Source organism: Talaromyces proteolyticus (assembly GCF_021365285.1).
Source record: "Talaromyces proteolyticus strain PMI_201 chromosome Unknown BGW36scaffold_13, whole genome shotgun sequence".
In the NCBI taxonomy this organism is placed as follows: Eukaryota; Fungi; Ascomycota; class Eurotiomycetes; order Eurotiales; family Trichocomaceae; genus Talaromyces; species Talaromyces proteolyticus.
Genome location: NW_025764289.1, coordinates 889,315 through 910,958, shown reverse-complemented (window position 1 = coordinate 910,958; position 21,644 = coordinate 889,315). Strand labels below are relative to the sequence as shown.

Here is a 21,644-nt window from a genome sequence, read left to right as displayed (position 1 = left end):
AATGTACATTATTCTAATAAAAATAGAGCCAATTTAATAATGAATTAAGGCTATTTTATGACCCTGGTAAATAAAATATAACAACCCTCATACATGAACATCCACTTTCTTTTTTAAAAAAAATCAAAGAGATCACCGCCCAAAATACCTCATCTCAATCGGACGAGTAATTAGATATGCTGTAGCAGCAAAGATAAAGCCCAGTTCAAAGCCCACATCGCCACCAAAAGGAGCTTCACCAGCATGAAGAGCAATTGGCCCAACCCACCAAGTCTGACTCATGCCTGTAACCATGCCGGCAATACCACAGCAGAAAGCAAAAACAGCCGCAATTCCAGGCGGTAGTTTGTCCGGTTGATCGTAGATTTCGGCATGGTATCCATTGAATCCTCGCTTGAAGACGAAGTGATCAGTCAGTGCGATGCCCTCGTAAATGGCAAGCCAGTATCCGATGAAGTTCATAAAATTATCCAGCACAGTTTCAAAATGCGAGTATCCAGGGATGGCAATGGCGATATAGACACCAGTGGCAATCAGCGTGTAAACAAAGCGAGGCACCTTGCGAGTCCAGCGAGCCAGGACCAAAAGTGTGAGAGAGACAGAGTAGATATTCGGGCAGTTGTTGGCAATGATTGACAGAGCAAGGATAACCACGCAGAATTTGCCAAACCCACCAAGAGGGTCGAACAGAACAGCACCCAAAAGTCCACCAGTACCAGAAGCTGCATAGCCGTCTGCGTACTTGTTGACGCCGTCATTGAGGGTAGTGGCAGTCATGACAGCGACGCCGAGCATTTCGGTGAAAAGCAGTGGGAAGATCAGGCCAAGCATTGTCGCGAGGAAAAGCTTTACCCGGCTGCGATTCGCAGGTTGGTACACAGTGTAATCTGCCGCATAGCTGGTCCAGCCAGTTGCAAAGCCATAAACAGTCGATCCAAAGGAGAGCACACCACCGAGCTCAGAAGTGCCCACGCCCATGGGGACGTTCACGAAATCTCCAGAGTGGGCAAACACGCCCAAGGTGATCAAGAAAACGATAAAAGTTGGAATCCAGCTCCAAAACTCGTAGAGATGCACCACCTTGTAACCAAAGAACGTGATCAGCAGTGTGCAAACTGCAATGATGATAATGCCAGCAAAGCCGGGGACGTCGTTGTTCACCGCGTTGATTAGCTGTGCGCCGACGATGACATTGGCTGACGACCAACCAATACAGGCGAGGACGTTAAAGAACGCGACTAATATCTGTCAGTATTCACCCGTCAGGCCATCAAACTGCATATTCGTACTCAGCTTCACCCCCCACCAGCCAAACCAAAAGCGCGACACGACCATTTGACGAAGACCGAACTCAGCCCCAAATACCGAGAAGAAGCACACCGTCATGATACCGAGGAAGTTGAAGAACAGAACGGTCAAGATACCGTCGACAAATCCGACGTAGAAGAGCGATTGCCCGAGCACGCCGATCGCAAAGGAGGTAACGACCATATTCGCGGCAAGCCACTTCACAATCAATTAGCATCGCAACCTCGATACATGTACTTTTTTTTTTGCACACACCATGCTTCCCACGTTCAGATACGAGGTATCTGTTCTCTCATCGTCGGGCACACGCTCAATGCCTCGTTGCTCGACATTGAGCTTGCCAGCAAAACGCTGCATCTTGGCGTATAACGAATCGCCATATTCAAAGGTTTCGCCAGCAACAGCGCCGGTGTTGTCCTCGTAGGGCAACTGGCTCACGCCAGCGTGCTTCTCAAGGTCCGTTCCATCGCTGCTAACCATTGTGGGCAGCCGACAGTGCGGTGGCAAAGAACGAGCCGAGTTGTGTATAGAATGGCGAGTGATGGTTCGGGGCTTAACAGTTACAGACCAGTCGCATGGCAGGCAGCGTGAGGATGGAGTAAGGGTCTGATCTGACCGTCACGAGGGCGCGACTTATATAAAACAAATGGAAGCGAATTTTTCGCATCGTGATCGGTCCCGGGCTCCCGATATCTGAGCCCCACGGCGACTTTGACATAGTAGGAAGTTACTAGTACTAGTTACTAGGAAGAGTTGCAACGGCAGTCATTATCAGACGCTACTCGTAGGGTAGGAGTGGGTCTGTCGCGTGGGCGCGTGCCTGTCTCGCCAGATTGCCGGAACAATGTTGTCCCGGCAAGCATTACGACCGCTGACTGGCTCGGTTGTGCTGCCAAGCAGGTTTACGACCCTTGCCTGAGGCCCACTGTACGGTGGCGCTGATAAGCATCCCGTGCTCCCCGAATCACAGGGCGCCATTAATCATCTATACGCATCTAATAATAATGACAATCCCGCTGCAGATAAGAACCGAGTTCGCGAAGCTGCGAAGCTTCCATCGCCGACCGGCGTCTGATATTGTTGACTGTGCGTCGGCCGCTCCCGCCCTGGATATATCATATCGCGATGCCAGCATTGTCGATGGATATACAGTTATACAGATACTATCATGATCTAGAAAGCCTCAGCCGAGGCTGAGGAAGTGAAGAGGTGTGTCGAGTGGGAGGTCCGACCGTCAGTTTACAAGCCGTGCGTCGCGCAGATAGTGGCAAGACCGCCTTCCAACTATTACTACATCTTGATATACCTCAGTGACATCCTTCTACGTGCATGTCTTGCTGACTTCCTCTCCATATCAGCTCTGACGAGACGAGACGTAATTAGGGGCCTGCAATCAATACAAGGCAATGTCATCCCAGGTTAATCATCGTCAGTGGTCACAAAGGAGTGTGACGATAAGATCTACAAGCAATGCTTATCCAGCCCTGATTTACCAATCAGCTAACAGAGCCAGACGACAAAGGACGGAGCTCCCCGATGAGCTGCGACCGGCGGCTTCCAATAGTCTGGGGTAGATGAACGATAGAGTTCGTTCCCTTCCTCTTGAATGGTTATTCCTGTCTGCAAGCTGGACTTTGCATATGCACTTTCCTTGTTTGGCCATGAAGGAACGAGAATGCATTCTCGTAAATATTCTTCCAATAATCATCGGGCATGACGCTGAGCTATAGCATAGGCTATCGCCGATCTCAGTTGATGGGGAGGGTCTAGTTCGTAGTTCCAGCTGAATATGCATAATTTCGTAACATTAATAATCATCATCGTTGATCGTGTTTCATATTTGCGAGGGTTGCTTGTTCATCTAGTCAATGCATGTCACTATTTGTCACTCGTTGAAAATATGCATCTAAACCACGATAGACACCGAGATACTCCGACACCTTCAATTATTCAATTAGCGGCCGGCTCCGAGTTGTTGAGAGTTGTTGACAGTTGTTGATTGTGATGAGGCATGAAATGGTCGGTTGATAGGGTCGGTTAATAAGGTCAGTTGATGATGTATGAAATAACGCTGTTCATCTTAGTCAAGAATAAAAAAGTTGAAGCTGAGACTTTTGAATAGGGTTACACCCTAATACACTAACCCATTTTAAACTCTATATCACGTGACATAGTCTAACCCAAAATAGAAGACAGACTCGCTAAACCGCAATGCGGGCGCCAAACCTCCAATCTTGAGGGCACACAGTGCGGCTTTAGTTTAGATCTTCTTTTCGGAATCAACGCAGCAGCCAGCACCGTCGACAACCCGGATTTTCTCACCCAGCAACCTCTTCCTAAATCCACAGTCTGCATCTCAGTCAAGATGTCGCACGAGTCCGTCTGGTACAGTCGCCCACGCACATACGGCAAGGGCAGCCGTCAATGGTAAGACCTCCGTTTTTTTACCACTGTCTCTTTACCGCTGTGTCTAGAGGGGGGGGATTGGTTCGGGGATATGGAGAATGAAAGAGAGTGTGTGTTTATTTAGGGGAATATCATCAGTGCAATCTACGACAAATGGATATTGATTGGAGATTGATTGAATGGGCACAAAATTCATCAAGGATACCATGACGAAACACTGCTAACGTCTGTCTAAACCTACAGCCGTGTCTGCGCTCACAAGGCCGGTCTTATCCGCAAGTACGGTCTCTTGGTTTGCCGTCAGGTTCGTCCACCGTGCCCTGTCCTTCAACATAAAAATTTCGACCATATTAATACATGTATAGTGCTTCCGTGAGAAGTCCACAGACATTGGCTTCGTCAAGTACCGATAAATGCACCAAACCCATGTCCGATCAAGGCCCTGCGTCCACGCTCTTCCATCAGTCAATGCCATCAATGATTTGAATTAGGGACTATGTCTCCCGACGGTATCATACGGTTGTTTTATTCAACCCGCTACACGAAAGAATGAAAGAGTGCTTGAATCCTGCAGGCTGGTGAAGAAAGATGAATAAACTCGGTGGATGGTGTTATTATTTTTATTTGTCCTATTTGTCCTCTTCGGTGTCATGAAAAGTTACGCATCTTCATGGATTGGGATATTATGGTTTTTTCCGGCTGTGGCAGGCATATGACGACGGTTGATGTTTTCAACTAATTGTTATAATTTTAGCGTCCACACGGTGAAATACAATCAATCAACATTCAATTTCAACGGCAGTAAAAACTCGCAGTAAAACATACCGACAGGCCATTTATTGCAGCTTTGATCGGACTGCGGTGTGAATGGTATCAATTGATATAATGCTACATATATTATTATACGTAAAGATGCGTGGCTACAGTGTGCCCAAAAAGTACACTTGCGACCTGGAAGGAATAGTCATCTAGCAGATGCTCTAGAACCCCTTATTAAATGGTCAACGCGTAGCCCTGTCCGTCGTCTAGACTCTATCTCAAGGCAGAGAAGTTTTAATGGCGGTTCATTTCCATGATTTTGGGTGCAATCCTCAGATATTGTTCTCTTGACAGACAGGACCCTAGAACTGTTTGCAGAAACAGCCGGTATGTCTGGTAAAGGCGACTGTGAGCTTTGCGTAATTCTCGCTTGGGCACGGGCTAATGTGACTACTCTAGGTGTCAATATCATTCAAAATTTAATGTTCTTGGGCCATTCTGCATCTTACATTTAAGTTTATGTCTTAGAGCCGGACTCAACTTAAGCACCTCCTTCCTGACCTCCTCCCAGGGAGGCTTCGAGATGATGAAAAATTCGCCCTAGCGAAGAAAAAGTAAGCCTCCAAAAAAGTAGTAAGGTCAGGAAATGCGATACCATACATCTTCAAAGTAAGGATATCCAAGCTGTTTTAGGACCGCCTCTTCCACCCGGTTCTTATGGAGCTCTATCCTGCTTTGTCCGATATATACTTCTCCTTTTCCCGCGTCAACCATTCTCTCCGGCGGGGGTATTGCTTGGTTGCTACCTGTGGCTTTTGAATTCCTGTCCAATGGAACACGAAGTTCATTGTCTTTCATGGATATAATCGGCTCTTCTGAACCCCTCTGAGCTAAACGCGCCTAAGGATTCTTGGGTAGCTTCGAAAGCTGGGATTTCACCGTTTGTGGCGCGTTACTCGGCTGCTGTCTGGTTACACTAGGTACTCGTGATGGAGCTGCGCCTTGGGTAGGGGATTGTGTCAATCCATGAAACAGCGAACCGAAATTCCGATGCGCGGCTTGTTTTGATGTGCTTGCGGGCTCGGCCGGCCTTTAATTTGTGTTATTGTGGTACTCGATGTTTCGTTGCCATAACCTATTTCTGGAATATCAAATGCGGTTTGCTTGGGAAGGCCTCGAGTTTCTTGATAGCATTGGTCTTATCCATACCAACTTTACCTTGTTTTCAAAGTATAGCGCAGCTTGGATGGCGATGGGACTTTGTTTGGGCCTGGAGGGTTCAAAGGGAGGAGATCCTGGACATATGTATGCAATCGGTCAGTTTCACCTTATCAATCTGATATATATAACTTTATCGTTTAGAGACTCACATCAGTTGCAAAGAGACGGTGTTGACGCTAAGACGATAAGCGCGAGTTGTCCTGACGTATTGTGCATTCAACTAAAGAATATATTTAAGTTCTTCTGTGGTAGGTGACTCGACGGTCGCAAAATCTAGGCTGATGGGTTCAAGTGTGCAAGTCGCGCTCAGCCTTGTGCATGGGGCGCTGATTGGTGCCACGTTCATGGTACTTTTATATAGGCAACATTTAATCAACAATATCTGGTTTATGCTATTTGAAACATTGAAAAGAGGTACTGTATCCTGAATAAAAAATATATACTAAATTATGCAAAGACAATTTTAAACATCTACAGCTTCGCGATCAGCTTGTTACCCTTCTGCAGCCAGGCAACAGCATCAGTGACGAGTTCGTCAACAATAGCCTTGGCAGGCTTCTTCTCATTGACAACAGCGGCAACCTTGCCCATAAGGAATGGACGAGCATTATCCAACGTCTCGTCGTCAACGTCATCTGGAAGATTCTCAAAGTCGTGCTCCACGGGGATAATACCCTTTGCTGTGAGCTCCTTGATTTCCTGTGCACGGTTCTCCTCCCAGTTCTGAATATAAGAGTTATTACGGACACGCAGAGGACGGCCCTAGAAATATATACATTAGCGAGTGTGGTTATTTTATTCTTTTGTGGAGGGATTGGCATACCGTGAAGATGATGGTGCGGACGTTATCATCGAATCCAGCCGTCTGGACGGCCTCCTTGTGAGCCTCCGGTGCACCAGCCTCATCAGACAGGATGAAACGAGTTCCAATCCAGACGGCGGAGGCGCCGAGCATCAGCGCAGCAGCAACGGACTGGCCGTTGTAGAGACCACCAGCCGCGATGACCTGCACGGGCTGGCCGGTGAGAGGGCTCTTGTGACCCTGGACCAACTTGGCCACGGTAGGGATGAGGACGGTGGTGGGGACATCACCAGTATGCCCACCACCCTCACCACCTTGGGCGCAGATGATATCGGCGCCAAGCTCAAGGCACTTCTTGACGTGCTTGGGGTGTCCGATCATGTTCATGTACAAAATGCCGGCCTTGTGCAGTTTCTCAACTACAGCTTTGGGTGGAACACCCACTGCACAGACGAAGAGCTTGGCGCCGCTTTCAATGATTATGTCAATGAGTTCGTTCAGCTTTCCCTTGGTGTAATCGTGGCTAGAAATTAATTGTTAGTCAAACTCGGGTATATGATTTGTGGTATGCAACGTACTTGGTCTTCCGCGCATTTCCTCCGACCTGAGGCAGAAGCAAGTCAACACCAAATGGCGCATTCTTGTCCTTGAGAAAGCTCTTGAGCTCGGAGATTTGTTCTTTGAGCATCTCAGGTGTATAGCCAACACCACCGATCACACCGAGACCGCCGGCATTTGTAACAGCGGCAGCCAGCTCGGGGCCAGCAGCGACGTTCATACCGGCGAGGAGGACGGGGTGGTTGATCTTCAAGAGATCGGTGACAGTGGTGCGAAGTTGCTCTAAATATCACATGTGATTAGCACATTTTTTCTTCGGCAAGAGTTGAAGGTTAAGACATACGTGGAGAAGCCATGGTGGATATGATAATAAGTCAACAACTAATAAATTATACAAAATGCGAACAAATTTTGAGAAGTGGTAGAGGAGTAAGAAAGACGATGATAGTGGCAACCAGGTGGATGGAGCTTCCCACTTAAACCCTCGCCTGACCGAGGCGTACGCAAAAAAAGCCTCGGCAAGTCGACAGAGCTTTGTCAGGGTTGTGGGGTAAAACTGGGGAAGTCGTGCAACCTCATGTACTGCCAGTCATTGCCAGCATAAATATGACTTGCAGTAATTATGCAAGATTGACCTATACTCACCCCTTTTACTCGTATTCAGCGAGAATGCCGCAGCCTCGTGAGTCAAGCGTTGCTGCGAAGGTACGCAAATTAACCATGAATAATCCTGCCCAGTGTAATTACAAGGCGCATCACGTGATTGTAAACTATCGGCTCGTGACACGCTCAGAATCGGAGTTCGACAGACCAATCATCTCGCCAGCAGAGTACTGCACTGCAGTCTCGAAGGATGATCTTCTACAGCAGTTGGACCGTAATTCGGTGTCCTAGGAATGCCAATTCACTGTCACCGAGAATAGAGACCGCGCTCCTTGCGTGTCGTCGTAAAAGGCAAGATGAAAAAAATGCTCTCTCAGCCACTCAATGGTATTAGTAGTTTCTAACAGGTCGATAGTTACCATATATGTACGCATTATCCCGTAGGCTCTTGAGAGTCTAAAATCAATTGCATAGATCATGTTTAAGCAACGAAATGAATGCAAACGCCACACGTGGCAAGGTCTTGATCAGTGTTAACAGGCAAATGTGATTTGAGCAGGGAGCAACCACCATCGTCACAACCCACGATCTTTACATGCTTCAACCAATTCAAAACGTTTCTCAGCCGGTGCACGGCCACATCTGCCTCCTCTATCCAACATGATCACTACACGGGCTAATCATGGCGGCAATATTCACAAAGCCTATATCGCCTTGGGGAGTAATCAAGGCGACCGTGTCGCCACGATCGAGCGCGCATGTCTAGAGATGGAGAGAGCTGGAATCAGGATAAAACGAACAAGCTCGCTCTTCCAAACGGCGCCAATGTATGTGCTTAATCAGGATGTATTTCTGAATGGAGCTTGCGAGGTACGACGAAAACAATCTTCCCCTAACCCAAATACGACTAACGATTCCAAGGTTGAAACCACCCTCGGTCCAATAGAGCTATTGGATACTCTCCAAGCAATCGAAAACGGCCTTGGCAGACACAAAACCGTGGACAAGGGCCCGCGGAATATCGATCTTGATATTCTACTATATAACAACGAGACAATATCTCACCCGCGGCTGAACATCCCGCATAAATTAATGATGGAACGCGAGTTTGTGCTGAGGCCGCTTTGCCAGTGAGTGAATCTGCTTACGAGTGTATATCAAGATCTATACTAATCTTTTGTTAGATTGATTCCCCACGAGAGAGTCCCGTCACCAGGACTCAATCTCACATATCTATCTGCCCTCAACTCCCTACCCCCATCAGACACAGTCCCCATCGTCACAACGCCCCTCTCACCTCACACCCCACCACTAACCCCGTCCAACCCTCAACGCAAAACCGCCGTAATGGCCATTCTGAACGTCACGCCCGACTCCTTCTCCGACGGTGGCCAGCATGTACACACCCCCGAGTCCCTAACCAGCACAATCCAAAGCTTCATCACCGCGGGCGCCACAATCATCGACATCGGCGGCGAAAGCACGCGGCCCCGCGCCACGCCTGTCTCTGAAGAAGAAGAACTCGCGCGCGTACTCCCTGCCATCAAACTCATCCGCAGTCTACCGGCCGCAAACAACATCGCCATCAGCATCGACACCTACCACTCGCGCGTGGCGGCCGCCGCCTGCGCCGCCGGCGCCGACATCATCAACGACGTCTCGGCCGGCACGCTCGACCGCGCCATGCTCTCGACCATGGCGGCATCCGGCAAGAGCGTGATCCTGATGCACATGCGCGGCGAGCCGTCGACAATGACCAGCATGACCAGCTACACGAACGGGCTCATTCCCGATGTTGGCAGCGAGTTACTCTCGCGGATCCGCGCGGCCGAGGAAGCGGGCGTTCGGCGCTGGCGGATTGTGCTGGACCCTGGCATCGGGTTTGCGAAAACCGCAGAGCAGAATCTGCAGCTGCTGCGTGGGCTGGATAGACTAAAGAGTATGGAGGGGTTGGATGGGTTTCCGTGGCTGGTGGGGACGAGTCGGAAAGAGTATATAGGGCGGATTACGGGGGTTAAGACGCCTAGGGAGAGGATATGGGGTACTGCGGCGGCGGTCACGGCGAGCATTGCGAGTGGTGCTGATGTGGTTAGAGTGCATGATGTAGAGGAGATGGACCAGGTGGTTAAGATGGCGGATGCCATATACCGGTTCTAAGGTATGGTGTTGTAGACGTATATATGAGTGGTGGGATTTCTCTTCAACAGGGAGCCGGACGGATTGGAATTGGTGTTGATTATCTATAAACATATAAATATCTGACTATTTTATACCAAATTTTTGACAAGCATTGGTAAACTCTACAGCCTATCGAAAGAAAAGAAGTAAATGATGATCTCTTGCAGAACTGGACAAACAGTACACCAGCAACACCCTTGTGCTGAATGTTAACAAATTGAAAGGAAACGCCGGAAACATGGTATCCTTAGAATCTCATCAAATCATCTAGCTATTGAGGTAGCTACGGATGGCGCCTGTGATAGTCAGTAACATATTCTTAAGACAAAAAGTGGTATTTGCTTACCTTGCAATTTGGTAGCACCCTCGCCCAAAACATGCGACAAGTTTTCCAAATCATCGCCAGCTGTGATTCCGAACCTGCGGACGAAATCCTTTGCCGCAGTCTCGAGATCGCCGTAGCCGTCATCAATAGTAGGGTAATCTTCTTCGGGACGACCAAAGTATGCGTTGCTGGATATAGATGAGGCTCCTTCGAAATTCTGCAGGCGGGACTTGGCTTCGGCTTGTGCTGAAGGGTCAAATTTATCACGCCCGAAAAACTCATCCGACGAGATACCCTTCTGGGTACCAAACCGAGTCCTTGTCTGCTCGAGCTCCGCGTCTGTACAAGTATATCAATGGACGGCTACGGCTAATTCATATCAGGGGATCTTACCATCATTGGCCGAACGTGCAGGCGCTACAGCGCCAAATCCAGGTTTCTTTGCAATAACTGGCTTGGACACTTGGCCGAATCCGAGACGGCTCATGCCCATACCGAGACGCTCCACATCAGCTGAGCTTCGTTCAGGTGCTTTACTTGTAGCCCCGAAACCGGCTCTGCTGGGGCTGATAGGGGTAGGAGACGCAATCTTTGTTGCCGCTTTCTCCTTGGCTTCCGCCTCCGCTTGTTCAGCTTCCGCGTCATAGCCAAGTTTTTCTATACGCTCCGCCTCCTCTTTAGCCTTGCGCTCAGCCTCATCAAAATCGATAACATCGCCGCTCGTAACCTTCTTAGCGCCCAGCTTTTGCGTCTTCTTCGAGCCCAAGATGTTACCCTTTTTCGCGCCAGCGCCTGTAGGACCCTTTCGTACGACGCTACCAGTTCGGACTGCAGTTGGGGGAGGTGAAGAGTTGTCCTTGCCATCCGATAGAGGTGATTTCGGCCGTGTACCGTTTCCGTTTGAGCCTGGATTCAGGAAGGGCGATGCGGTGCGGCTGGCGTTTGAAGGTGTACCGACTCGCGAAGGGGGGTTGCTGGGGCGTTTAATAGCGGGCTTGTCCCATGAAGAAAAAAAATCATCGTCAGGCTCGCCGGCCGGCGTTGCAGCGCCATCGCCAGGAGTGCCAGTGATATCAGTAATAACAACTTCTTCGGGGAACCTTCAAAATGGCTCAAGTTAATTGCCGGCACGATCATTACCAACGTAAAATCAAACTTACTCCTTCGCATCTAAAGCAGCCCGTCGCTTAAGTTCCTCCTTGTACTTGGTAGCAGCGTTGGATCCATACTTGACCTTTGGGTCCTTGCTAGCCAGCGCCGCAGAGCCTCCGTGAGATTGAAAGAACTTTGTGGCGGATTCATTGCCACCCACTTTCATCACTCGAAGCTGTTCCCATTGCCATTCTGTATACAAATCAGTTCGACTGCCACAAACTATAAACTAAAGAAGCCGGCTGCATACGGTCCAGAGTCGTCGACCGAACGAAGGAGATATGGACGCCTAGGTTGCGATGGTGCGACGAGCAGTCTAAGCACAGGTAGATGCCAAAAGGGACTGACGACCAAGTCGGGTTCTTAGATCCGCAATCGAAGCATAACTAGAGACCGAGTCAGCTCAAATGACCAGGTGTCGTTGCCAAAGGGGGCGTGGCGTTGTCGCGGGGCAACGCACTTTGTTTGCGGGCTTGGTCTTCAATTTCTCAAAAATCTTCTGCGACTGCGCCTTGGTGGCACTCATGATGGGCGGCAGAGTATACCACAGATACCACAGAGTCCAGGGGAGCGATGTTCAGGGTGAGGGAGGAGTGACTGGGCAAGAAGTGAACGTTGCGGCAGGAAGAAGTCGGGAGCGTAAGTCAACTTTGATTAAGTACAGTGAACGTGGTCTAAGGACCCGCAAACCACGGGCCGCCTTCACATTCGGACATATACTTGCCTTTTCGTGTCGATCTTTGCACGCACTATTGTTGGACATAGGCATTATTTCTCAGCATATCTACGTTATTTCAATCGATCCTTACATCCTGGCAATCCTGAGATTTTGAGTATCGAAAGCGGCCGGGTCGACTGCTTGTTAGGTGTCACGTGATCGGATATTGACAGTTGCCATCGCATAAAATAGAGCCAAGCGAGATGCCTTCGCGGACAGTCTCTCTTTTCGGGATACAGAGAGAATCTCCGACGTAACCGAATACCAGAAATATATGCGTGCGTGCAACCACAGTCCGTTGAAATTCGAAATCAGGTTATCACGTGATACGCCATACGCCATACGCCAAATGCTCCCCGCTGGAAGTTCTCTCCGCACGCTCACCCATCGAATGAGGATACACACTATTGAGCCATGCAGACACTGGTGATGCATCATCATGTACAGCTCTCTTCGACATAACCACCTCTCCGTCAGGAGCGGAAAGCTGCTCCAGACTTCCGTCAGAGCTCCGCGACCCTCGTCCTCAATCCTCCGGTCCTATGCGACGCAAAGCAGCTTAGGCGGGAATGGCGCATCCTCCAGCTCGGGTCCAACAAGAAAACAGATCTCAGTAATGACGGACGATGGGCGGTATCGATGGGGGGAGCTGAGTGGCGGTGAAAAGGTTGCTCGAGCCACGCAGCAGTCATTCAACTTTCTAATTGTAGCCCTCGGCGTGGTCATGACGGTTCGTCAGACTGGCTATTTTTTGTCGTGAATAAAGCTTATGGTATTATCTAGGGCGGTGTTATTACACTCTTGTATACCGATGTTTTCTCCCCGAATAGCAAAACCTGGCAGTTTGAAAAAGCGGTCGGTCGTATCAAGGACGACCCCCGATGTACAGCCCTGCTTGGCGATAGCAAGAAAATCAAAGCGTATGGGGAGGCAACATGGAACAAATGGGCTCGGAATAGGCCAATTGCGTATGTTAACTGTATTTCACCGACTCCTCGAAGACGTAACTAAGGTGAAATAGCACAACGGTTCAAAAAGACTCGATCGGGAGGGAGCATATGAGAATACACTTCAATGTGAGATCCCAGTGGATATTACGATGTCAGGAAATTATCTGACATCTCTATTAGGTTGAGGGGCCTTTGAATCGAGGCGTTGTGCACGTGCACATGATCAAGCCCGTCGATGAACACCAATACCATTATCGGCTTCTGGCCTTGGATGTGCAAGGTAAATACTTGCAATCAGCTTGAGTTGCTGTATACTAACTTTATTAGGACATCCCCGCATAATCCTCGAACAAACCAGTGACACCTCATTAGGAGGAAAGAAATCGCCATTGAAAATCTTGGGTATTAACTGGCGTTGAGCTCGACAGCCGCCCAACAACCATGCTGCACAAATCAGCAACAAAGAGGTCGCAATGGCTGGTCAATGAGATATCTCCGGTCGATGAAATATGCTTTAATACGCATCACGCTTCTAGCCTGGTCATGGTAGTCTATCGAATGGCCGTCACGGCTCTCCTTTCTAGGGGTTGATATCTACGAGAAAGACACAGGACTTTGTTTAGCCGTGACTACAGTTCTACCGGGAGGAAATGCTTTCTCTAAGATATCGAGGACAATATGTTCCTCTACAAAAAATGTAACATATTCTTACCTTAGTTTGGCTCGAATCTATAGTTCGCCATCTATGTAACAATCCATCTGAAAATAAAGACAATGATAAAGACCATGAAACCTCAGATCAGCCTTCAATCTCGTCCGGTACATCCTTAACTCTTGGCCATCCCTCAACCGACCGTCCAGACCACGTCGCAACAGCCTCAATCGCCTGCTGAACACTCTCCGTGTCAGCCTCATTCACGCCCAACCGTCTCAAGCCTCTAAGATGCCAAATAGTCGGCGCGCTCAGACCCTGTGTCATAATACTCGCCAGAATGACCAGCTCTGCCTCGACCGCAGACAAAACTTCATGGTCCGAAAGAAACAGACCATAAATAACTGCGCGTTCCATCCACATGAAATCACTCGCAAACGTGCCCCACGACGCGCAAATAGGCGCGAGATTTTCCTTGTAAAGGCTCTGTAAAAACTTTGTACCTCTGTCGGGAATACTTTCATTCATATCGAGGTTTTTCCTGCGCATTTTTTGCTTCGTCAGTACAATTATCTTTTATCTTATAACCCCGTTACTAATTAATAGACAGAAGTTTGTGATTACCGATGCTGAGGAAACTCCAACAATCCTTCCTCCGACGGCGGCTCAATCTTGATTCCTCTTTTCTCATTCCTGGCCGTTTCAGCTTTTCCCAGGGCAGTCACGCCGTATACAACCGGGGGAATGCCGACAAGGGTCCACTCTTTCATTAACAGGTCACTGAGACGCGCCTTGATGCGTTTCTCTTCCGCGTCATCGACCCTTTCTACGAGACTAGTGTAAAGAGGGCCCAACTCCGCCGGTTTCCCACAGCCGACCAGGACCGAGGCCTAGTTAATATGTTAAGTAATTGTTTGAGAAAGGTGGTTTGGAGACTGACCTACCACGATCAGATACCATGCATCTTTCTGGAATTGCGGTGGCAGGAGCGTCTGTACTGTGCCGCACAGGTCTTGTAGTGATGATGACGTGCGTTGTGTCGAGGTCATTTTGGTAGAGTAGTATCGGGGATAGAGTGGATGGCTGCCTAGTTTGATAATGGATGGGATTGTGTACTGAAGCTGTCTGTTGTAGATGTTAGTGGTTGTTGATCGAAATAAACAGCCGAAGCGGTAAGCCGGTATGGGCGTCTTCATAGGGGCTTCGAGCAGATTTGGTTGTTACAGCCCGGGGGTTGGTATATTTGCTGCAATATGAATTAATTATCCCAGTTCCATTTACCAGATGTCGTTTTCCGGGTGGTGGTCAATCAATTGATACATGTATTGCTTTTCTGCATGATGTTGACAGAACAAATAAGCGTTGTGGCATGCGGGCCGAGAATCCGAGATCGGCGGCAGGCTTGATGCGTATCGGGGTGTCGGTATATATGTATAGCTATTGTGGATTTATTAATATACATTTTGATCTAAATGTCTTGATTAATTGTCAATACTTCCTAGATAATTCTCTTTCAACATTTTGAAGAACTGAGAGTTTGATATTGGACATCTGGACTGTCGAAATATATATTTCAATTACTGTGTATATATAACCGCTACTCGTTAGCTCTGGATATAAAATTCCTGAATCTAGTTAGATGTCAATGTATTCATGTAGACTACGAAGCCTTCTTCAACAATAATGACCTTGGCAATTCACCGCAGGATTATGAATCTAAGAAATATGTTCATTATAGGAGAATAAACCGCATGATCATCGCGATCCACTCGTTGCGGTTCATTCATTGCAATAATAATGAGCGAGGAAAATCCCTATAATAGCTAATTTGGTTCAATTACTATATTAGATGAGGTGAGGATCTTGCCAGGATTAAGTTAACCTAAGGAAGATCAAGGAGTTTTTCATTGTAGAATCTCTCCTAAGGTGATCTAGGACTGAAATCAAACCAGAAAAAGCAGACGCCTATGGGATCAGTTTAGAGGTATAACTGTGGTAGAACTGTAGCTGATTTGCAATATAATTCCATCAGCTGTACGATATTTTCAATTTCCTGTTGTCTCACCACCAGCATCCCTAGCGAGAGAGTCTGCATGTACTTCCAAGAATAATTTGTATAGACATAAATCGACAACCAATTCTCCTCCTTTATATGGCATCATTAGAGCGAGTGATAGGGGTGTCTTACTGCAAAGAAATCTGTGGCTTTAGAATTAGGGTTACTATCAGCTTTAAGCAGCAACTGGATGACGGCTTCATTTCCGGCCCATGTTGCCCAGGACAGCGGAATCCGTCCTCCTCTCGACCGAGTGTTCACTTTAGCCTTAATGGCAAGAAATAACCTTACCACATCGCACGACCTTCTTCAGCAGCTAGTGATAAAGCCGTTCGGCCGTTAGCTTCACTTTTCGACTCCAACAACGGCCTCAAGCAAGAGCTGGACCACATCTTTGAGTCCATTCCTCGCTGCCCACCACAACGGCATCCACACGAATTGACCTTTCACCTCTGGAAGGCAACAAATGATCCAGTAGCATGTTGACTACGGCCATAGGTTCATAGTTTGCTGCTCACCACAGTGGGAGTCCGCTATATTGGGATTGGCAACTTTCTCTTCCAATGCCTTGACAGTACTTAGGTTTCCGGATTCTGCGGCATATGATAGCGATGTCCTAGAAGCTCATTATAGTGCGGATGAATGCCTGTTGCAAACAACAGCCTGACGAAGGTTTCGTGGCTCTTTACTGCAACTACTGACAGTGTAGTGCCACTATATGCATCATGAAAATATGGATCAGCACCGTTCGCAATCAGAAGCTCGACTACAGTATCCTGTCCTACATTTGCCGCCAATAGTAAAGGTGTCCTCCCCATGAAAGTATTATAATTGGGACCAACTCCTTTTCAAGGAGTAGTCTTGCTGTAGCCTCATCACCGATTTCTGCAGCGTGTGAAAGTAAAGAACGGCCACTATTGAAGGAAGAGTGAGGATCGGCGTTTTTCTCGAGTAAGAGTTTGACTACATGGTGGTAATCCCAGTGTACTGCGTACAGAATTGGCGTGCCATCCTCCCCGTCGGCATGAAGATTGTCCCCATTTTCCAAAAGTTTTGCTATTGTTTCACTCAGCTCAAAACATGCAGCAAGATGAACGCCTGCCATTTGACTCGGAGCATCCTGACTATAAGAGAGGTTCTCCTAATTGTACCTATGTTAATATATTGGTTGCTATCAATGAGACTAAGGACTCTAATTTTTAACTTATAGAATATTACAAACATAGTTTAACAATATTTCCTTCGAATATTAGTTTTACTTTAATACTTATTCTGCGCTAATAGTCTCTGGGAGCAAGTAGTAACATTAGAGAAAGAATTTAAAAATTTAATAGTAACTCCTGTCTTAGGTATTATATCCCTTTGCTTATCCACTGTGATTAACCCTGCTCCTACAGACACCATTTGTTCCATATCAGGAAGGTTTTCAATTCATTCCAACCATACCAGGCTCCTTAGATTCTTCAAGGCGGAAACACCCACAGCGAGATAGCAACCCTTTAGTAATTGCCCAAGTACGCCACTGTCGCAATTAGCCCGTGTTAACGATGAATCTAAGGCAGCAACCGATAGTATAGGATTTTGGATATCAAATTGGCCCAGGAAGCAGTCTCGGTAGTGCCGTTTTCAAATTATGTGTTATGTAGATAATAACGTTAGAAATAAAATGAATATCAAAAATTTCTCTCAACATTGGTTACCTCTATATACGCATAGGAATTACATAATCGCATTACCTATAGCAATAGTATTGGCTACTGATTTCATACCGCTCTAGAATCAGGAGCTAAAGCGACTGACGTGCCATCGAGTTGATAGCAAAGGGACCTCAAATCTAACGAATACTCCATAATCTGTGGTCCAAACAATAAGGCACATGATGGCGATTCCAGGCTGACTCCAGCGCGCATGGTGGCACACTGGTTATACAAGATGACACTAGTAACCAAACCCGTCGATTATTCTCAGCCCTTGTCTACGGCTAAAGTCGGCACTGTAGTTGCATGAGCGGTACCCATACCAACATCTGCGCCGCAAGATACCCCTGCTCATGCGTATAGTGATTGGCACTCTAGTTGTATGAGCTGTACCTATACCAACATCCGCGTGTACTGTAAGATACTTTCAATATCTGTGCCGCGAGATATCCCTGTTCATACATATATTAATTCCACTTCATTAGTTGTATGAGCTATATCCCTGCCAATATCTGTGCCGCAAGATACTTCCAACATCTGCGCCGCAAAGCCGACGGATTCCAAGTCTCCTTTATTCTTTACACGCTCATTCTTTGATCCCGCCCCACTGCGGGGACAGTAATTACAGCCAAGGATATATACAGTAATCCCTGTATTTTACATGTCACTAGCGTCAACTTGTAGCAAACTTTTCGGCCCGACATTATCCCGAGATATCGTCGTTGTACGTGAGGTTAAGGGTTACAGGTACAGCGTGACGTCGGCTGCAGGTTTTAATAAAAAGCTAGGGAACGGGTGCTCGGAAAGCAAGTCTCTTAGCATGCCCGAGAATTTTCGCCAGATTATACCCTCCTTCTAGAGATATCTCTGTCTACAAATTGGAAATGTAGTCCTAAGTGAGCTTATGCGATTATCAGTTTAGTGCCTGGCATTCTGTTTTTCTCTCCGACCTTAAGAACCGGTTAATTCAATCCTTTTTTTGGACGATATGCTCGCCATGGAATACCAATCCGTGAGAATTTTTATGTAAGGTTTTAATATTTAATGCCTACTAACCTCTCTGCTAGGCTCACTCTTTGCTTGGATGTCCTGTGGAAGTGTGCTACTCTATCTTCTCATACCTGTCTCGAGCCGACCTTCACGATATTTGCCTTGTCCATGCAAATTTGCGTACACTCGCTGAACCATATCTATATTCGAATATACAGTTCACATGGGAGGAAGAATTGCAGCCTCAACCAATTACCTCACTGCTGCGCAGCCTTTTACGCCGGCCTCAATTAGCCACCTATGTCAGTAGAGTCTCTCTAAGCGGATCTTATTTCCACAATCCCTTCTTTGAAAGCAGGGCTCCCAAAATTCTAGTTTCTGAGAGTGAACTAGAGGAGCTCCTAGGGTTTGTAAGGAAGACTACGGTCCCATATCGCTGGACATGGTTGGAAGAGCTGCGGAATGGGACAATGAACGCATTTGTCGCCGTCTTACTATCCCAACCATTGCGCCTCACTTGCCTCGTGATTGATGGTGACTTTCTCTGGGAGAGTCAATTTATTGGCCTGGTGTTTCGGTCAATGATCTGTGAACCTAATGCCTATAACTGTGGTCTACGACTCGATTTTAGTTATCTCGAGACAGTATCCCTACAAACTTCTTACGATCATTTCCGGTTTTACAATAATGCGAGGAATACAGCAGACCTTCTTCCCATTTTTTATCTGCCATCTATCAAGCGACTTTCCGCCTCAATTGATAATCCAAAAACATTCTCGTGGCCAGCAATACATCCGCCTTCTTCTTCAAGACTCCATGATCTAAAGTTAGAATATCTACGGGACCCTTTTCTTGGACAGGTACTCTCGGCTACGGATCAGCTCAAATCTCTTCACTGGAAATGGCACTTTTACGAGGAAGTTTATGACGAACAGTTTCGCATGCGCATTATAGACTTAACACAAATTACTAAATCAATATCCTACGTTCGAGAAACCTTGACTGAACTTGTCATCTCGGCTACAAATCATGACGATTCTGATCCACTTCCACTGACCATTCAAGGTTCCATGAAGGGAATGAGCGAATTTAAGAAACTAACAAAGCTTTCTATCCCGGTCACATTCCTAATGGGGGGGTGGTCCGCAGACCTGACCAAGAGAATAGAGGATTGCCTTCCTCAAAGCCTCGAGTTTTCAACTATAACTGACGATCTAAGCGCAAATAACGAGTATAGATGGAGGGATCACGATTTATATAATGTACTTGAACGATGGCTGAAAACTTATCAGGCCTCTACACCCCAGCTTTGCGATGTAAAATTTATATTCCATCACCCGCACGAGAATGCAGCTCTCGCTCCGGGGCTAAGTGGGCTTACCAACAAAGTGAGAGTTCGATTTCAACGGGTTAGGTCCGGAGGTCGTGGTAGACTTGGGGGCTTTGGCCGTGGTAGAAGTACCTAGTATAAAGGTGTCTGCCAAAGGACAGTTCTAGGTTCATAATATGCATGGTTTGGGGAACTCGGTAACCAGAAGCGGGGCGTGAAAAACCAAGCAGATGTAACTTTAGCATAGACACTCCTGGTGTCTAGATCCCTGATCTTTGGCTTTCAACTACAGTTTCTTCATAGTTCTTCATGTAGAACCAAGTTCAATCAGGATTTTCAACAAAGCAAATCCTCTGGAGTTTGCACTAATCCTGCTCTTGAATTTATCACTACGATTTACATACATCAGAGTATTATACGTAGGGGCGGCACCTGTACCCCCTAGTCCTGTATTTTTCAGGAGAAAGTCATCCACAGAATTCAAAAGTTTCTGATTGACCCACACAGTTGGATCTGATCCTTCCTGGACACCCCCCCCAGCAAGATTATCCAAGGAATAAGGCTGTGCAGGAATATTCGTGCTGAGTGTTCTCAGGTTTTGATCCTTCACAAATAAATTACATCCCCAGTCATCCTTCAATTTTCATTAGCATTGGTATTGAGAGGCTGGAACAGTAAATATGTTGACTCACCTCTGGGTTATTTCCACATGGACGTGCCTTAAAAACAACACCTGTGCGCGGATCATACACCACTGCGCCGATTCTGGCATTTTGAGCTGGCAGGTTGGTCGTAGTGGTTGGGGAGAGGTAGTATAGATGAGCTGCCATTTGCTCGGCACATTTCCCTCGTCGTCTATGCTCCTTGGCTGTGGAATCTTTACGTTGCTTAAGATATGTGGTTTGACATCTTTCAAGGCTCAGGCGCACCTCACTTCGTGGTCCTGCATACGTAAACGAGTTGTCCCCCTTCTGTCCGGAGGCCAAGATGGTCCCATTGCCCCAAGCCAAGACTTTTAAGGAAAGAGGGTATTTGGTTTCTGGGTCAAGACTGTACCGTTCCAGATCGTCGCCTATATAATAATAGTCATCGAATGCGAGCTGCCACAACTGCCCATCGGTAATGTGGCTGACCGGTGCATTGAACGTGATGTGGCTGCTCCAGAGAAAGTTCCGCGGATCTCTAGATGTTGTACCCTTTGGCCACGCCGCAGCTAGTGGGTAGTCGAGGGTTATTGCAAGTTGTTTTTTGGGGGTTTGGCCGGGGCGAGATTGAAGGCATGTGGTACTAAGCTCAAGTAGCACCAAACCAGTACTCCCAGAAGTCCGTACCGCATGCTGAAGCCTAGAATATTGAAGAACCTATGAAGGTCTGGTAGAGAGGGAAACACTCGTTACTGATTTCAATAACCTCCGGCTAAGAAATTCAGTAGGCATGGGCCAATATTTATCAAAACGAATTTGATACTAACTTACATGCTATCCTCCTCTAACATTAAACTAGTAATTATAGTGTATTTTATATTAATTGCAAATGCCTTGTTCTCCATATATGTTGGTCATTTCCATGCCTATTTTAGCAGCTTCTTGGCGAATTTACTCTCATTCCAGGGCCGTTTTGGTCACCCCGAACACAGAGCATGACTCATAGCAAAACTTATCAAATTGTTTTACTTGCAGATTTATTGCTTATGCCTACTGTCGCTTTTGGAAGGGCAACATGCTGAGCTGAGCCTCGCTTAGCTTATAGCTTCTCTGCACCCAATAAAGTCAATACAGATGTCCAACTCAAAGGCGCACGGTAACGGGTTGATTTCTGCATAGAAACGAGGAACCGGTCAAGTTCTAAAAAACCGGCTACCCAGGTACTGGCTATTGGCAGGCACACCTGTCATAAGCCTAATCCGTGTTACTCTATTCCTGGGTGTAAAGGCCTAACA

The 21,644-nt window shown here is 47.2% G+C and overlaps 10 protein-coding genes across 10 annotated transcripts; 4 read left to right on the top strand and 6 right to left on the bottom strand.

Annotated features, from left to right (window-relative positions):
* Positions 1-23: 23 nt before the first annotated feature.
* BGW36DRAFT_389296 (purine-cytosine permease) lies at positions 24-2,048 on the bottom strand. The gene is made up of 3 exons (XM_046217328.1): positions 1,564-2,048; positions 1,290-1,506; positions 24-1,238 (listed from the first exon to the last, which is right to left on the bottom strand). Exons 1-3 carry the CDS (start codon positions 1,786-1,788, stop codon positions 133-135), a joined length of 1,548 nt encoding a protein of 515 aa, XP_046066969.1. The 5' UTR covers positions 1,789-2,048; the 3' UTR covers positions 24-132.
* A 1,297-nt stretch (positions 2,049-3,345) lies between these two features.
* BGW36DRAFT_59470 (putative 40S ribosomal protein S29) lies at positions 3,346-4,410 on the top strand. Its single transcript, XM_046222458.1, has 4 exons — positions 3,346-3,353; positions 3,431-3,735; positions 3,958-4,018; positions 4,080-4,410. The coding sequence occupies exons 2-4, from the start codon at positions 3,674-3,676 to the stop codon at positions 4,125-4,127; spliced, it is 171 nt and encodes a 56-aa protein (XP_046066968.1). The 5' UTR covers positions 3,346-3,353; positions 3,431-3,673; the 3' UTR covers positions 4,128-4,410.
* Positions 4,411-4,433: 23 nt separating this feature from the next.
* On the bottom strand, positions 4,434-5,460 carry BGW36DRAFT_59550 (uncharacterized protein). The gene is made up of 3 exons (XM_046222459.1): positions 5,134-5,460; positions 4,983-5,073; positions 4,434-4,923 (listed from the first exon to the last, which is right to left on the bottom strand). Exons 1-3 carry the CDS (start codon positions 5,329-5,331, stop codon positions 4,679-4,681), a joined length of 534 nt encoding a protein of 177 aa, XP_046066967.1. The 5' UTR covers positions 5,332-5,460; the 3' UTR covers positions 4,434-4,678.
* A 705-nt stretch (positions 5,461-6,165) lies between these two features.
* On the bottom strand, positions 6,166-7,410 carry BGW36DRAFT_401128 (putative oxidoreductase; the record flags this gene model as incomplete). Its single annotated transcript, XM_046218713.1, has 4 exons — positions 6,166-6,456; positions 6,518-7,019; positions 7,075-7,336; positions 7,398-7,410. The coding sequence occupies 4 exons, from the start codon at positions 7,408-7,410 to the stop codon at positions 6,166-6,168; spliced, it is 1,068 nt and encodes a 355-aa protein (XP_046066966.1).
* A 907-nt stretch (positions 7,411-8,317) lies between these two features.
* BGW36DRAFT_306253 (folic acid synthesis protein) lies at positions 8,318-9,814 on the top strand (the record flags this gene model as incomplete). Its single annotated transcript, XM_046212133.1, has 3 exons — positions 8,318-8,527; positions 8,579-8,787; positions 8,842-9,814. 3 exons carry the CDS (start codon positions 8,318-8,320, stop codon positions 9,812-9,814), a joined length of 1,392 nt encoding a protein of 463 aa, XP_046066965.1.
* Positions 9,815-9,891: 77 nt separating this feature from the next.
* BGW36DRAFT_328693 (putative ARF GTPase activator) lies at positions 9,892-11,838 on the bottom strand (the record flags this gene model as incomplete). The annotated part of the gene is made up of 6 exons (XM_046212777.1): positions 9,892-10,131; positions 10,182-10,499; positions 10,554-11,260; positions 11,321-11,504; positions 11,563-11,698; positions 11,725-11,838. The coding sequence occupies 6 exons, from the start codon at positions 11,836-11,838 to the stop codon at positions 10,103-10,105; spliced, it is 1,488 nt and encodes a 495-aa protein (XP_046066964.1). The 3' UTR covers positions 9,892-10,102.
* Positions 11,839-12,444: 606 nt separating this feature from the next.
* BGW36DRAFT_401125 (TIM21-domain-containing protein) lies at positions 12,445-13,399 on the top strand (the record flags this gene model as incomplete). Its single annotated transcript, XM_046218712.1, has 6 exons — positions 12,445-12,471; positions 12,527-12,760; positions 12,814-12,998; positions 13,052-13,106; positions 13,161-13,260; positions 13,308-13,399. 6 exons carry the CDS (start codon positions 12,445-12,447, stop codon positions 13,397-13,399), a joined length of 693 nt encoding a protein of 230 aa, XP_046066963.1.
* Positions 13,400-13,779: 380 nt separating this feature from the next.
* BGW36DRAFT_364329 (uncharacterized protein) lies at positions 13,780-14,681 on the bottom strand (the record flags this gene model as incomplete). Its single annotated transcript, XM_046214545.1, has 3 exons — positions 13,780-14,173; positions 14,257-14,522; positions 14,577-14,681. 3 exons carry the CDS (start codon positions 14,679-14,681, stop codon positions 13,780-13,782), a joined length of 765 nt encoding a protein of 254 aa, XP_046066962.1.
* A 3,470-nt stretch (positions 14,682-18,151) lies between these two features.
* BGW36DRAFT_389283 (uncharacterized protein) lies at positions 18,152-20,284 on the top strand. The gene is made up of 2 exons (XM_046217327.1): positions 18,152-18,397; positions 18,453-20,284. Exons 1-2 carry the CDS (start codon positions 18,374-18,376, stop codon positions 19,839-19,841), a joined length of 1,413 nt encoding a protein of 470 aa, XP_046066961.1. The 5' UTR covers positions 18,152-18,373; the 3' UTR covers positions 19,842-20,284.
* BGW36DRAFT_432552 (uncharacterized protein) lies at positions 20,013-21,141 on the bottom strand (the record flags this gene model as incomplete). Its single annotated transcript, XM_046221150.1, has 3 exons — positions 20,013-20,339; positions 20,398-21,049; positions 21,116-21,141. 3 exons carry the CDS (start codon positions 21,139-21,141, stop codon positions 20,013-20,015), a joined length of 1,005 nt encoding a protein of 334 aa, XP_046066960.1.
* Between the last annotated feature and the right edge of the window lie 503 nt (positions 21,142-21,644).